Below are 15,295 nucleotides of genomic sequence, written 5' to 3'. Positions count from 1 at the left end.
TCCCTTCCACTCATACAGGCCTCCTCGTTGGTCCAGCTCCAGCCAGGCTCATTTCCATCTAAAAGCCCGAGCGCCTGCTGTACTGCTGTCAGAAATATTATCTCCACAAGTTAGCTACGGCTTTCCTCACTTGCTTTTTTTCAAGTCTGTGCTCAAATGTCACCTCAAGAGGCCTTTCCTCTTATCCTAATATCATACCTCTCCCCTTTCTCTGCTTTATTTGTTTCCCTTATACTTATTTCCGCACATATATCCCCACGTGTGCATTTATTTGTTGTTGTGTCCCTCCCACAGCAGAATTTCAGCATCACTAGAGCAGGCGCTTTTCACTGTGGGGTTTTGCTCTATCTGTTGCCGTTGTCGCGGCTTTGTCCCTAACACCTAGAGTTCCTGGTGTACATCAGGTAGCCCATAAATATTTTTTGAATGAATGAATTGAATGAATGAATGAGTGGCCTTGGAAGAGGGCTCACAGTTAGAATTTTGTTGCTAATGAATACTTTTGACTCCCCTACCTTGACTTTATTACTGCCATGCTGTAAACAACTGAGCTAATGGGCCCAGACAAGATAATAATACTCCTTAGTGAGAGGTCTAAGAAGGCAGAGTGCCAAGGCTGCTGAGCGGACTGCTGGTTGTTATAGCAACTCCTAAAATCAGGCAAGCCGGCAGGCAGCATGCATTTATAAAAACATGTTTATGGAGCCTCCTAAACATTTTCTAAAACTGATCAGACATGCATTTTGTTTGTTGTCATATATTAAGGGTATTTACCTTGTATATTCAATAAGTGAAGGTGCCCTGCAAAATACCCTAGAAAGGGATTATTCTAAAGACTTACATCTCTGCATCGTCCAACTAAAAGTTGGATGGAAGTTGAGAGAAGTCCCGCTGACTAGAAGCCTTTGAAGATTATGGTAGGAACAAGAGAATGTCTCCAGACAGATTTCCTAACTAACTAAATGAATTGAATAACTCCAGCAAAATTTTATATTTTCTTTATTAAGGAATATTCTCTTATTTTCCCTGGATTGATTTTGTTCTCCAAAGTCTTCTAGTCAACATATTCTCAATGAATATTTTGAAGTGGCCCCAAAGATGGGAAGGGAACTACATTTATTGTATATCCAGTAAATCCCTAGATTGAGTCTTGCATATATTATTTTTTATATTTTCCCCGAATCTATTCCCATCCTTATTCCTATCGCTGTTTTGCTGTTGAACAAGCTAAGGCTCAGGGGGACTAAGTGACGTTTTCAGGGTCACAGAGTGGCAGGACTGGCCCTCACACCCTGGTCTGTCTGACTCTAAAGATTATGTCCCCCGGGCTTCACACTGCTTTCCCATTTTTAAAGGAGTATTTCAGGAATCATTCCAGTCACTTAAAGGACCTGGAGTGCCTTTGCCAGCATATTCCTAAGACCTTACTATGTCTTGGCCAAGTCTGAAAGTGATTTTAAGAATTCCATTCTAATTTTCTAGCTGCCAGAATGCAATATACCAGAAACAGAACGGCTTTTAAAACGGGGAATTTAAAAAGTTGCAAGTTTACAGTTCTAAGGCTGAGAAAATGTCCCAATTAAAGCATGTCTATAGAAATGTCCAATCTAAGGCATCCAGGGAAATATACCTTGGTTCAAGAAGGTCGATGAAGCTCAGGGGTTCTCTCCCAAGTGGAAAGGCACATGGCGAACATGGTCAGGGTTTTTCTCTCTTCTGGAAAGGCAGGTGGTGAGCATAACATCATCTGCTATCTTTCTCTCCTGGCTTCCTGTTTCATGAAGCTCCCCGGGAGGCGTCTTCCTTCTTCATCTCCAATGGTTGCTGGCTGGTGGACTCTCTGCTTCTCATGGCTATGTCATCTGCTCCCTCAGAATCTCCCCTTTTCTCTGAAATGTTTCCTCTTTTATAGGAGTCCAGTAAATTCATCACAACCTACCTAGAATGGGTGGAGTTCTCTACCTAATCCAGTTTAATCCATTCTTGATTGAGTCACATCTCCAGGGAGATAATCTAATTAAAGTTTCCAACATACAGTACTGAATAGCGGTTAGAAGAAACGGCTGCCATTATAAAATACGATTAGGATTAAAACATGGCTTTTCTAGGGTACATACATCCATTCAAACCAGCACAGACTCCAAGGTCAAACCCTCCCCAACACACACGTGAATTCAACAGAGATGTCGGGAAGCAAACCACAAAGTAGAACTGTCACCTTTGGGCTTCATGGTTCATTGAGTTAAACTCACTTGGGTTGTCAGCTTCTCCATAACAAGAACAAAAGGATAATTCTTTTCATTCACTTCTTGTTGGCCCTTCGCAACACACTCAGCGAGCGGCCACCGTTCACCCCGTGGAGATGGCTATTATTAGCTTTCCTCTCAACTGCCAGGATACATCGCCGCACATCCCACTGATCCTGCTTCCCCAAAGTTCTCAGTAAATAAACTGGGTCATGCCATACAATGAATTTTCCCTTGTGCCGTGTTGGTGTCCTCTCTTTCCACCTCTACATACAAAATGCAAGATCTTTAATGCAGAAATAGACATCCAAGGGTGGGCCTTTGATATTAAGTTCATTTAGTGCATTTGGGGAAAATACACATATATAATGTTAAAACCCTTCTTCAGGACCACGTCACCGCTTAGCTTAGAGCAACACATTAACATTCCAGCTAAACGCCCTGTCTTCGGCCTTTTCTCTCTCAAGTCCATCCCTTGTACCGCCCTGGATTCACCGTGTGACATACGGCTGTAATCCTGTCCGTCCCCTAATCAAAATGTCTTAACTATTACTCATTACTTTTGAAAATACTTTTTGGGGTGGTTCCATTTAAGGCCATCCTCTTCGATAGACCCAGTTGACTTTTTCAGTTTGTTTCCTGTCAGTTCCCTTTAAATCTCAAATTGGTTTAGTCACCCCTTGACATGCCATATGCTCTGTTAGCCCTGAGCTTTTTTCTCAAGCCTCCCTTTTCTTCTCCCTCCACGTAATGTCCAAGGGTGACAGTTCCATTCCTAGGGCTTCAAATGCCACTCTTTTCCAGATGATTCCCAAACCCATACCTTCACTTGAGATCTCTCTCTCCTGAGCACTGAACCCACAGATGTTCCACATTTACCTCCAATGTACCATGCTCCCCAAATCTGCTTCTTCTCTGGCAGTCCCCAGGCAGTGAATGGCTCCAATGTTGTTGGTTTTTTTCAGCCACTAAGCTGGAAGCCTGAATGTCAGCCTTGCCTCCAGCCTCTCCAGATGGCATTCCCACACCCTGCTTTGTACTATTTGTGACTTGTTAATATTTCTTTTCATCTCAAAAAGAATTTAAGTGATGCCAGGAAACGTGTCATGTACATCATTGAATGTCTAGTGTCTAAATCAATGCCTCGTGCATAGTAGGTTTCTGAAATTTTTCTGACAGAAAGAATAAATACATCTATCTCTTTTATATTCATTACAGTCACAAGCATTGCCATGTTTTAATTACTAGTGGATTCAAAACACAAAAGTGTACTCCATAAAGAAACATTGAAATAACTGGTAGTTCCATATTTAAGAAGATCTACTTAGGAAAAACAAATCATTTAAGTTAGCTTCTGACTCACTCTACCTGTGTGTCAATTCCATCCTGCACGTAGGTAGGGCTGATGATGGAAAAGATTTTGCAAAACTGTCAACTGATGATACTTAAGATTGGAGGGATGCTTTAATAGCTCTACTCTCACAACCAGCAGCTCCCCAGAGCAGGAGAGTCAAGAACTTGGGATGCTAGTAAAGAAATAATGCACAGCTCAGCAGTATTTTGATATTAGTTCAATGGTTGGATACTTAAAGCCTATACTAGTTGCTGTGACCACTGTAACAAATTACCACAAACCTGACATCTCACCAAAAAAACACATGCAAAACCTAAAATTGATCTTCCCAGTTTCTGAAACCAAGGAGTCCAAAATCAAGGCATTGGCAGGGCAATGCTTCCTCCACAAGTCCTAGGGGAAAATTCATTCCTTACCTTGTCCACCTTCTAGTGTCTGCCAACACTCCTTGACTTGTGGCCACATCATCCCAACCTCTGCCTTGGGGGTCACGTTGCTCCCTCCTTGTCTGGCCACCAAATAGCCCTCTGCTTCCATTTTATAAGGATACATGTGATTGTATTTAGGACCCATCCAGATAATCCAAGATAATCCCCCCATGTAAAGAGATTTAACTTAATCACCTCTGCAAAGGCTCTTTTTCCAAATAAGGTAGCATGTACAGGCCCGTAAATTAGAAGCTGATATCTTTGAGGGCCATTCTTCAGCCTGCCACAGAGCTCAACCCCACCCTGCTGCAGAAGCAGCGCGTGGTGCTGGCATGAAGTAAACACTCAGGAATGGGGGCTGTTGTTTTTGTTGCTGCTGTTGTAATTCTGAGAGCACAAGCCTTGATCTGGCGCTTCTGGACCTCTGGGAGAGAATCCCAGGAAAGTCTTTATTTGGGCCAGCAGCCCCTGAGTCCTGATAGTAGAAGATTAGTAAACTCCAAGTAAAATATTTGTCCAAAACAAATAATATCTATCTAGTATTGTTAAAGTCATTTGCACTCATTTTTAAAAATATTTTTATTGAGAAATCTTCACACACATATATTCCATACCTGGAATACAATCAATGGCTCACAATACCCCACAGAGTTGTATATTTATCACCATGATCATATTTTAGAACAACTGCATCACTCCAGAAAAAAAAAGAAAAAGCTCATACATACCATACATCTTACCCCTCTCTCTCATTGACCACTAGTACTTCCATCTACCCAATTTATTTTATGCTTTGTCCCACCTATTATTTATTTTTTTATCCATTTTTTTTTTACTCTTCTGTCCATACCCTGGATAAAAAGAGCATCTGACACAAGGTTTTCACAATCCCACAGTCACATTGTAAACATTATATCTTTATACAATCGTCTTCAAGAATGAAAGCTACTGAAACACAGCTCAACAATTTCAGGTACTCCCCTCCAGCCACTCCAGCATACCATAAACTAAAAAGGGATAGTTATATAATACATAAGAATAACCTCCAGGATAACCTCCTGGCCCTGTTTAAAATCTCCTGGCCACTGAAACTTTGTTTTGTCTCATTTCTCTCTTCCCCCTTTTGGTCAAGCCACATTCTAGTTCATCCCAGGAGCTCTCTCCCACGTTGCCAGGGAGAGTTACACCCCGGGAGTCATGTCCCATGTACACGGAGGGCAGTAAGTTCACCTGCCGAGTTGGCTTAGAGAGAGAGGCCACATCTGAGCAACAAAAGAGGTTCTCTGGGGGTGACTCTTAGGCCTAATTTTAAGTAGGCTTAGCCTATCCTTTGCAGGAATAATTTTCATAGGGGTGAACCCCAAGATTGAGGGCTTGGCCTACTGATTTGGTTACCCCCATTACTTGTGAGAATATCAGAAATTCTCCACATGGAGAAGTTGAATAGTTCCTCTTTTTTCCCCAGTCCCCCAAGGGGACTTTGCAGTTCATGCTTGCACTCATTTTTAACTGCTCATTCATTTTCTTCCATCCAGATTTTTTTTTTTTTTGGTGTACGTGCAGTTACTTTTGATAGTGAACTAGAAATATGCATAGTACTTAATTCAAGCATATGAATAACAACTCATCTGCAGTCTGGTGGGCGGGTGGGCTCACAGCATCGCAGCACACAATATTATATTTTAATTTGGTAAGTAGGATATTAACTTTATTCCCAAAGCCTCTTTTTGAAAGTGGGAAGATGTGAGTTAGCTACTGAATTTAACACTCAACACCGTATAGTCAGTCTTACAGGAGAAGCTGCTATATAAAGCTGCATAATAAAAAAATTCACTGCATTAAGATGTTCTTATATACAGACATAATTAATTCCATTCCTTCCTGGGATATGCCAACCTCCAGGAGAAAGTTTTCAACCTTTTTAGTGTGATAAATTCATCTACATTCTTGCTTCCTTTCTCAGTAAGAGAATACATTTTTATCATTTAAATTCAACTTATTATGTTACACTCATATGTTTTTAGACAACCACTATATCTGTGTACTATAGTAATTAGAGTAGATGTTTTAAATGGTAGATTTTTCTAGAATTTAATGTGTTTATGTGAGAGTACAAGTATGAATCAACTTAGAATTTGGGATTTGCCCTACTAATTTAAATTATACTTAAGTCATTTTTATTTTAAAGCCCTTTATTATTTAAATATTTAATCTACTCATTAGAAGGAATTAAGATGAAAGTAAAGATAACAGACAAGACAGTCTCTAACCTCAACAAGATCAAAATGTTGTGGGTGAAACACTTATATGAGTAATAGCTGCAGTGGTTACATTTTATTGACCACTTCATACCAAGCACTTGTACTTAGGTCTTATCTACATTAGCTCATAAAGTAATGCTGACAGTCCTAGGACATAACTAATATTATCACAGCAAGAACATTTAGGAGTACTTCCTATGTAATAGGTATTATTTTAGTAAGTTACGCCTGTTACGCTCATTCAACTGAACTCTTATGGCAATCCTACGAGGTAGAGACTTTTGGTACCCCCATTTAGTGATGGAGAAATAGTAGGACAGAGAGATTAAATAACTCATCCAAGTCTACACAACTAGGAAATAGTAGCGCCTTAGATTCCTACTTATTTTCAGCCTCTGTACTAAAGAGCTGAGCAAATATTCAGCATCCACATTTGGAAGTCAGAGTTGTTATTTTGAATATTTAGATTGAGGTATTTCCATTGCTCAACCATCAGCACAGATGGAAATATTTTCCCACATAGTCCTCAGAAAGGTTATGATAACTGCAATTATTTAACCTCTCTGATTTTTGATTTCCCAATAAGCGAAATGAAAATATCTTATCTGCCTACCATGTGGTCTTTTTGAAGCTTCATTATATAGAGATATGAATTTTTTTGTAAATTTTTGTACAATGTATTTCAAAGCTATTATTCCATGAAATAGGCATAAAATCAAAAATCTTAGCTGTCTGAAAGTCTATTTAGGGAATCAGAAAGTTCAAACTTAGAATGTATGAAGAGGGATGATTGGAGATGGAAAAGAAGGTGACCTTTTGAACAATCCTGATTGCCATGCTAAAAAGTTTCTTAATTAGAAAATTAGAGTAAATACAAAATTTTCGACCAGAGGAGCTCTCTGATCATATGTATGTTTAAAAATGAGAATTTGTGCAATAGCGTGGAATGGGAGAAACTGAAAAATCAGGAGGTTGAATCAAGGGGCTACTATGATAGTCTAAATGAGAAAAGGTGATGACTGGACTGGAGCATGGCATGGGATGGAGAGAAAGAGACAAAGCCAAGACATTGCAGGTGTAATATAAACCTGACCCTGTGGTGTAGAACTGGAGGAGAGAGAAGTAAAGATAATTCATAAGTTTTGTCTTGGTGTTTGAATATGTTTTAGGAAAGGTACCTAAACATATTTATTTAGCCCGTTCATTCATTTAAAAAATATTTCTCGAGTACTCCTAATGCTACCACCTTTCCAGATATTACTATTTTGTGTTATCATTTTTCATCCTTATTATTGACTTATTCATTAATAATTAATTCAAGAAGTATGGACTTGTGTTATGTGCCAGGTACAAATGAAGGAACACTTAAAATAATGTAAGTGGCATATCAAATGGTAGTCAGGAATCTAACCTCAGATTTGTCTCTGTCTACCCTGTCCCATCTGTGGAGAGCAGATAGTGGGTTCCATTTTGGGCATGTTAAGTTTGGGAACTCTGTGAAGTTGGTTCCCAGGGTGTCTGATTTTCTGATCTGACACTCTTGAGAAAAATCAATGTACAGAATTAGTCCTAATTTAGTGATGGCTCAAGGTTGGCCTGACTCTTAAACTGTGCTTTAAAAACAGACTTCAAATACATTCTGAAGATACTTTTAAAGGGTCAGTTAAGTGGGGAAATCGTGGAATGCATACCTGAGGCTCCATGTAAGATTTTATTTTACCTACTCGCATAGGCAGAAAATGATCTGCAGAACACTGCCTGTGAGCCCTTTCGTGGTGGAGGCTGTGGGAAGGTTAGTTTTGTGTCCCAGCATAGAGCAGTGCTTGATGTATAAGAAGCAACCAAAGAATATTTGCTGAATGAATGAAAGACTGACTGAAAGAATAAATGAAGGAACAAAGCAGATAGGGGAATGTGAAAAGAGCACGTGGTGAAGACAGGAGTCTTAAACTTCCTACGATAATGTAGGCACCCTCTGTTTATCCATTCTTAAAATAGCAGATTATAACAACTGCCATTATGAGGTTGTGTGAGTGTCAGATGAGTTAAATTTAACAAGTACCAAGCATCTGTGGTATGTCTATTATGTATCAGGTACTGTGCCAGGGATGGAGACGTATCAAGAATTCATCACGCGTTTCCTGTCTTCAGGAAGCTCACAGTGGGAAAAGGTATGCAACCAGTAAACAAAACAAAACAAGGTTATAAGAAATGGACAAAGGGAAGAGGCAGCATCTATTTATTCACATGCTGTCAGAGAAGCCTTAGGAGAGACGGTTGCAAGGGGGGGATGCAAAAAGCATGAATAATTACCCAATGTAAAATATTAGTATATTCAAACTGGTCATTCTTTATCACAGACACATTTTAAATCTTTTAATTCAGACATTCCAAGGTATAACCTATACACCTAAGAATATTTTCCTAATACCCCTCAATTTTCAATATGTGGAATCCTTTAAAGGGATATGGAGCAGATGTCTCAGGGTCCTACTTGCAGCCCCAGCTCACTGCAGTTACTTTGCTCCCTTATACAAGCGCATTGCATGAACCTTTATTTCTTCCTCTACAAAATGGGAGCTATAATACCTGTCCTGCCTAACGAAAATTAAAGTGGATAATTTATATGAAAGCATTTTCTACATTTTAGAATGCCATATAATATAAAGCGTTAGCGAGAGGAGAATATCAACCTTTGTGAACACTTTTTTATCAGCAGTTTAGGGCTATAATTCCTCGGGATTTCTGGTAAATTAATCAAATGCTAATAAATCCTGAATCTATAATTGAAACTTATTGTCAAAATTATCCTCAATCGTGATGATCTGATGCTATTGACACAGGCTCATGAGATCATATTATTGTCACCATCGTCTTGTTGCCATGGTAACTACAGCAGGCTGGCAAGAAATCTCCCTGACAGTGAATCGGAAAGAACAAGAAAACTCAGCCCACTTCCTGCATTAAATGAATTACAAGTACGTGTAAAGAAAGAAAAGAAAATTGCTAACCCTTAATCAACTGCCTTTATTTTTTCATTCTCATAAGTAATGCGGAGCAAGTAGAGGACCTCCTTTCCCACACACAGAGTTTCAGCAGTTTCATAAGGTTGGAAGGTAGCATTTAGGTACTGGCTCTGAAAAAAAAAACCTTAAAATACACTTGAGCTTACATAATAGTCTTCTCTTGCAGGCTTGTGCTGTATTAAGCGGCAGCTGAGTCAAGCCTCTTTCATGTCTCTGGATTCAGAGCCAAAATAGAAAGCTGTGAGGACGCTAGCAAAAGTATCCTTCAAGCATGAGAAATAGAAATGATAGTTTAAAACATACTTTTAATATTATATAAGCCTGATAGTGAGAATCTGAAAACCAAGTACTGACCTGGGAAATAAGATTCACTTTTCTTCAACTTTACAAGTTCTTGATGCCATTAGAAAAACGGTGTTTGCAACGGACTTCCTGGGCATGAAAGAGTGAATTTCATGCAGATAGAGGGAACATGCTACTGTCTGCAGGACTGGCTGTCATTCAGAAATTCACTTCTGTTCAGTAAACGCTGTCGGCATGCTGGCCACGTGCCAGGGGCTGATGGGAGATGTGGCCACTGCCTGACCATTGTCCCTGGGCACAGCTGTGCAGGCAGGGCGCTCAGAAGCAGTGTGCTGGGGCAGCGGTGGGTCCTGGCTGGCAGGAAATGCCCCTGGAGCAGAGAGGAAAGACAGTTCAGTAAGAACGGGGACTTGTAACAGGCTGCCTGAAGAGGAGGTATCTGCATAAAGTCTAGAAAGATGCATTAAGAGGTCATTGATATTGTGAAGAAATCACAATTTTAATTGTTTTATCAGTCCCCTTCCATTCCCCGTCAAAATATTCAGGTTGCAGGGAGTTACCAAAAATAAATCAATAAATAAAAATTCATAGCCCACTCAAATAAACCCAGCAGGTTTATTGATGGCAAAAGCCACATTCCTGAAAGAACGTTCTAATGTTCTAATATTTCTCAGAAATGCTTTTATTTTTCAAACTAGGCAATGGAGGAGTTTCTTGCTTCATGCCAATATATAAAAGCAAAGTCAATTTCATTCTTTGTTATTAAGCTCAATCCAGTGGCACAAAAGAAATGAGCATTAAAAGGGTAGGTGAATAAATGACCTGGAATGATGATAAATATTTTAGCACTGTTCATAACATCACTGCCCAATCATTGCTTCCACTTCTGTCTCCACACCAGAAAATGTCAGTTTTCATCCAAGAACGTCTTGGCATGGTTTCTTGGCTCTCTTTGATATAAGGCAGGATGTATTTCTATGATAGAATTTATTCCCAACTGTGTAGATTTATCTGATTTTATGGTGGTGGTTTTGCACCTTCTTAAAAATCTAAGTCGTTCTACCCTGGACTGATAACACCCCTCAGTGAGAGATAACTGACCAGGGACCCCTGTAGTGAGAAGCTCAAATCCACTCATCAAGCTCATGCCTTTGCTTTCAGTTTTCCATTTATTTGATCCACCTAGCTGGGTTTCAACTTTGCTATCAGAAGGCTTTAAAAATAATACAGAAAGACCACCTAAATATAAAATAGGGATGATATGGGCCCCTGCCTGGGCTGCAGAGCCAGCTCTCCTTCTTATATTTATATTTATGGTCATAAATGCTGGGTGTGTGATTTCAAGTTCTGCCACTAATTCATGATTGGAGTTTTGGTCAATGAGCTTCTTTCTCTTGGCTTTACCTTCTTTGTCTTAAAGCAGAGATCATGGTGTTTGACCATTGTCAGGTGCAGTACATGGGCTTGTGACCATTGCGTTGTAGATGGAAGCATTGTCCAACCACATGATTTAGCATGTCGGTCAAGAGCATGAAGACAACTACCTGGGTTTGAACTCCGACCCAACAGTGTGACTTTAGTCATACCACCCTACCACTGTGCCCCAGTTTTCCCTTCTTAAATGGGGACATGTGAATAAGTGAATAAATGAAAAATGGCATTTATATTATTGACACATATTTTTAATCTTAAAAAAGACCCTGCAAGGTACACAACGTTATCTGTTTCATGGAGGGCAAAACTTAGAGATGAAGAATTCGAGGTCCCGAGAGGACACCCTCCCCAGGCACATAGCTAGGGAACTGTGGACTGGGCCTCAGTCTTAGATGTGTCTGTCTCTAAGGCTCAGGAGCTGACCCACCATACTTGGCTGCATCTAGCTCAGGATCTGGCGAAGAGTGAAAATGTCATACGTTCATTTGCTTTGTGTTCATGTCACTCTCGTTGTATGTAACAAGCAGGGTAACCATAAGCTAGCTGAGCTGGCAAAAGAAATTACTTCACTTGAAAAACCAAGGGTTGCTCCCTCCCCTTCAAACATCCAATTCCTCCCTTATCCTCTTCTAGTTTCTAAGCTGTTTCCTACTTTTTCTCATCAACCATTTCTCAAGTCACCTACTCTTCTCATCTGTTCTCTTTTTAGTTCAAATCCTGTTGTGATGTTCATAAATAAAAGCATCAACCTTAAAAGCAAACAAAACAAGAAACATTATCTTCTTTTCTATTATGTCTTACTATCTCTAATTTATTTTTATGTTCCCCAATATTAGTACCCAATTCTGTAAACATGACCGCTCAGCAACACTCCATCCTCTTTTTTCTTCTGCATGCACCCCACTCTTTTCGTCACAGCCTCAATATCTGGGGGTGGTTTTTCCACATCAGTTCCTTTGCGTTCATTCATTCATTTATTCATTCTCCAGATACGTATTGACTATCTAGTATGTGTGAATTACTGTGCTATAGGCCGTAGATAATAGATGGACTAAGACAGTTTCTATCCTTAGGCACACATTTTAGCTGGAGAAAAATAAACCTGGACCACGGGTTAAAATGTATTTGATCACTGCATGGAAGTTTGCACAAAGTGAATTTTCTGTCATACCAGGTTATATTCACAAGCTGAATCCACTGTAACTATTTCAAGAATCATCATCTTCCACAATGTGTGGTGGGAAAAAAAGTATCAGACTAGCAGTCACAGGGGCTAGGGATGTAGTTCTTCCAGTTATTGGCTGTGGTATCAGGATGAGATCATTTGACCTTGCTGAGCCTCTCCTCTGGAGGATGAGAAATAACCAGTTCTTCATTCTGTTTCTTCTTTCTTAGGGGCCTGGGGAAAGGTTCTAAGAGAAATTAGATAGATAGCTAGATAGCTAGATAGCTAGATAGATAGCTAGCTAGATAGCTAGATAGATAGCTAGCTAGCTAGCTAGATAGATAGATAGATAGACAGACAGACAGACAGACAGACCCTGAATTCAAAGGATGTGTCAAGTTTAACGTCTCTGTAGTAAAACAGTTTTTTTCCTTTTTTTAATCATTGTGTGTTTTCATTTCTCTCTTCCTCTAGCAAGTTTGTTCTTTACATAAACATCTATGTAGATATCTCTTATTTATACATTACATATTTATATCACACATCTATGTAGACACATATATATATGTTATTTATCTACTCGGACCTCCCTGTGTCTTTCTGGGAATGCTTTCTCTCTATTTCAGCCTCATAGAAGAAGGGGCTGGCTCCCAGGAATATTGCACTTACCTACCGGAGCCCCTGTGTTAGAACTCACTCAAACACTCGGCTCGGCTACCTGGCCCGATAGTTCTCGGCAGGCTTGTTCTTATTAAATCTTATTCAGTTACTTGCTTCAACGGAACCCTCTGAGTATAAAGATTATTAAGATTGCATAAGGCCTTTCCACTTTCATTACCCCATACTTTGGTCTAATACTACGAAAAGGAATGCCAGATGTTAGTTCTAGAGAAATACACGTCCCCCAAGGACAGTCCTTGGGAAGTTATAGGATGTCAAGTTCTTCCAGCCAACATTTTAATTTGTGCTTACTTTATAAATCAAAGGCAGCATCATTGAGGTCCCTGATTTATCATATGGCGTTCCAGTCGGCTTCTTCATACATGAGCATCTCCATCTCCCATTCTCATCACTTCCACTGGACACCGTTATCTAAACAGAGTGTAGCTGCCACACTTCAAAAATAAGAAATGCCTCCTGAGAAGCAGTTACCAAAGTAGGCTATGGGTTTACTCTCCTATTATTTTATTTTATTTTCATATCCTGAGTTTAATGTATTTATATCCTCTGCAGCATCCACCATTATGATGTGGTAAAAAAATAAATAAATAAAACCAAGCACCATGTCAGGAGAAAATATCTGGAATACAGCTCTTTCTCTTAATAGTTACTTTCAAGTATGAAATCTATTAACTTACCAGCCTTTACTGTCCAGTCAGATAATGTCACTGAAAGCTAAATTGAAAAATACTCTAAGAATGTTCTGATTCTGCAATTACCATTTAGTAATCAAATTTTGACAATCAAAAAGCGCCTTTGGAAACTGGCAACAATTTTCAAGGCATACCTTGCCTAGGCCTACCACCCTTCGTATTTCTATTGCATCATTTAAAGACTCAGCTCTTAGAAAATACTGTCCGGGATGAAATCCCAAAACACTGTTTAGGTGCATACGTAGCTTTAGACTATCCTAATGTTGGACAAGAGAATCTCCTGATCTTGTCCTAACCCTGGATTTTTCCAAGGAACTAGGAGTCTCTTAGTCACGTTCATTGTTATTCTTTGGAGCACTTAGTGGCATCTCAGCTGTGAGTATTGTTAATCTAACGCTTAACTATTCTAGGATATTTTCTACTATGCCATGGTAGTGGCTGATGATTCTGAAGAAGACATAGTAGATTTTGGTTGTGAAGAGACAAGAGGAATGGGCGATGTCTTCACCTGGGAAATTAGGCTGCCAGTGGTAATTGATCCTCTTCTAGCTCCTGTTAGAAAACTCATCCCCAGACGGTAATGGCACATATTTCAGTACTTGGACCAAAGTGAAGTTCTAAGCCCTTAAAGAGACTCTTGGGAAAGAACCCGTTAAGGAGAATTCCTCACCCTAAGTCACAGCCTGTTTTAGGAATACGTATGTGTTTGCACGGAGCTTTTTTCCCAGAAACTACTCATGCTCTTGGAAGCCAATTTCAAAACTGGGTCTCGTTTTAAGTCAACCTCCTCAAAATCAGGTGACAACCGCTGCTTTCACTCCTAAATTCTAAACCCCATAAGAGCAGGACCCATGCCTGATTTCCTTAACACCTATAATTCTTGTGCACAATATGGCACTGGGAGCTCGTAGATAAAGTTTCACCGGATAAATGAATGCCCCAGAGCGAAGGACTTGTGTTGTCTGTGGCCTTGGATTACCTTCACAGCTCTAAAGCTCGGCCCTCAAAGCCTCTCAAATGGAATCTGTGTTCTCGTTTCTTTGTACTTTTGCTCCCACAAATACTTTCTAATTTTGAGACAATTCCTACCCCTGCCCCACAGGAACTTAGAAACTGAAGATGATAGTCCATACCCCATAGAAAGCAGATATTTTGTAAACTCTTAAAGGAACAGGATCAAAAGGTGAAGCTTGGAGTGTCTCAGTGTTTCTCCTCCAGAGTTTTAATTGCATAAAAGTCCTCAAAACAAATAAAAATAACTACTTCAACTTCTGCTAATAAAAGCATTAAGAAAATACTTTCCAAGATGATCTCCTGTCACTTTTTCCCACTGGATGAATCTCAGGCTTTATGTCTAGATATTTGAAGATGGAAATTTTGAAATGTTGAAATTTACAAATAAAACTATACCATGCCATGTTTATTTAACAGACATTTACCAAGTATTCACTATATGTCAGTCCTGTTGCTCAAGCTGGGTATAAAAATAGTGAGCAAATTACCAAAATTTACCTAGCCCAGTGTAGGGGAAGCAAGCAAGACTTCCTGGAGGAAGTGATGAGCTACTTAAAGACAGTGGAGCTTGGGAAAGGAGCAGGGCGGGGAGGGGGGGGGAGCAGGAATGAATATAGAGAAAAAAAGGATTCCTGGCATAGAAAACAGCATTGCAAAAGCCAAGGAATAAGAGAATATACAGGGACCCCAG

At 39.7% G+C, this 15,295-nt stretch overlaps 1 protein-coding gene across 5 annotated transcripts in view; it reads left to right on the top strand.

The window, feature by feature from the left end:
* LOC143642843 (ankyrin repeat and sterile alpha motif domain-containing protein 1B-like) overlaps positions 1 to 15,295 on the top strand; it is an 887,705-nt gene that overhangs the window by 815,942 nt on the left and 56,468 nt on the right. Inside the window, exons 17-18 of one of the 5 annotated variants that reach the window (XM_077111731.1) lie at positions 8,384 to 8,460; positions 9,133 to 9,268. The exons of 3 other annotated variants lie outside the window; for them this stretch is intronic. In XM_077111731.1, coding sequence (XP_076967846.1) covers positions 8,384 to 8,460; positions 9,133 to 9,256 — 201 coding nt within the window. In that variant the 3' untranslated portion in view covers positions 9,257 to 9,268. Of the gene's footprint in view, positions 1 to 8,383; positions 8,461 to 9,132; positions 9,269 to 15,295 lie in introns of those variants that run through there. One more of the 5 variants, XM_077111730.1, reaches the window with a different exon arrangement.

Source organism: Tamandua tetradactyla, chromosome 7 (genome assembly GCF_023851605.1).
Source record: "Tamandua tetradactyla isolate mTamTet1 chromosome 7, mTamTet1.pri, whole genome shotgun sequence".
NCBI classification, from domain to species: Eukaryota; Metazoa; Chordata; class Mammalia; order Pilosa; family Myrmecophagidae; genus Tamandua; species Tamandua tetradactyla.
This window is presented reverse-complemented; position numbering and strand designations above follow the sequence as displayed.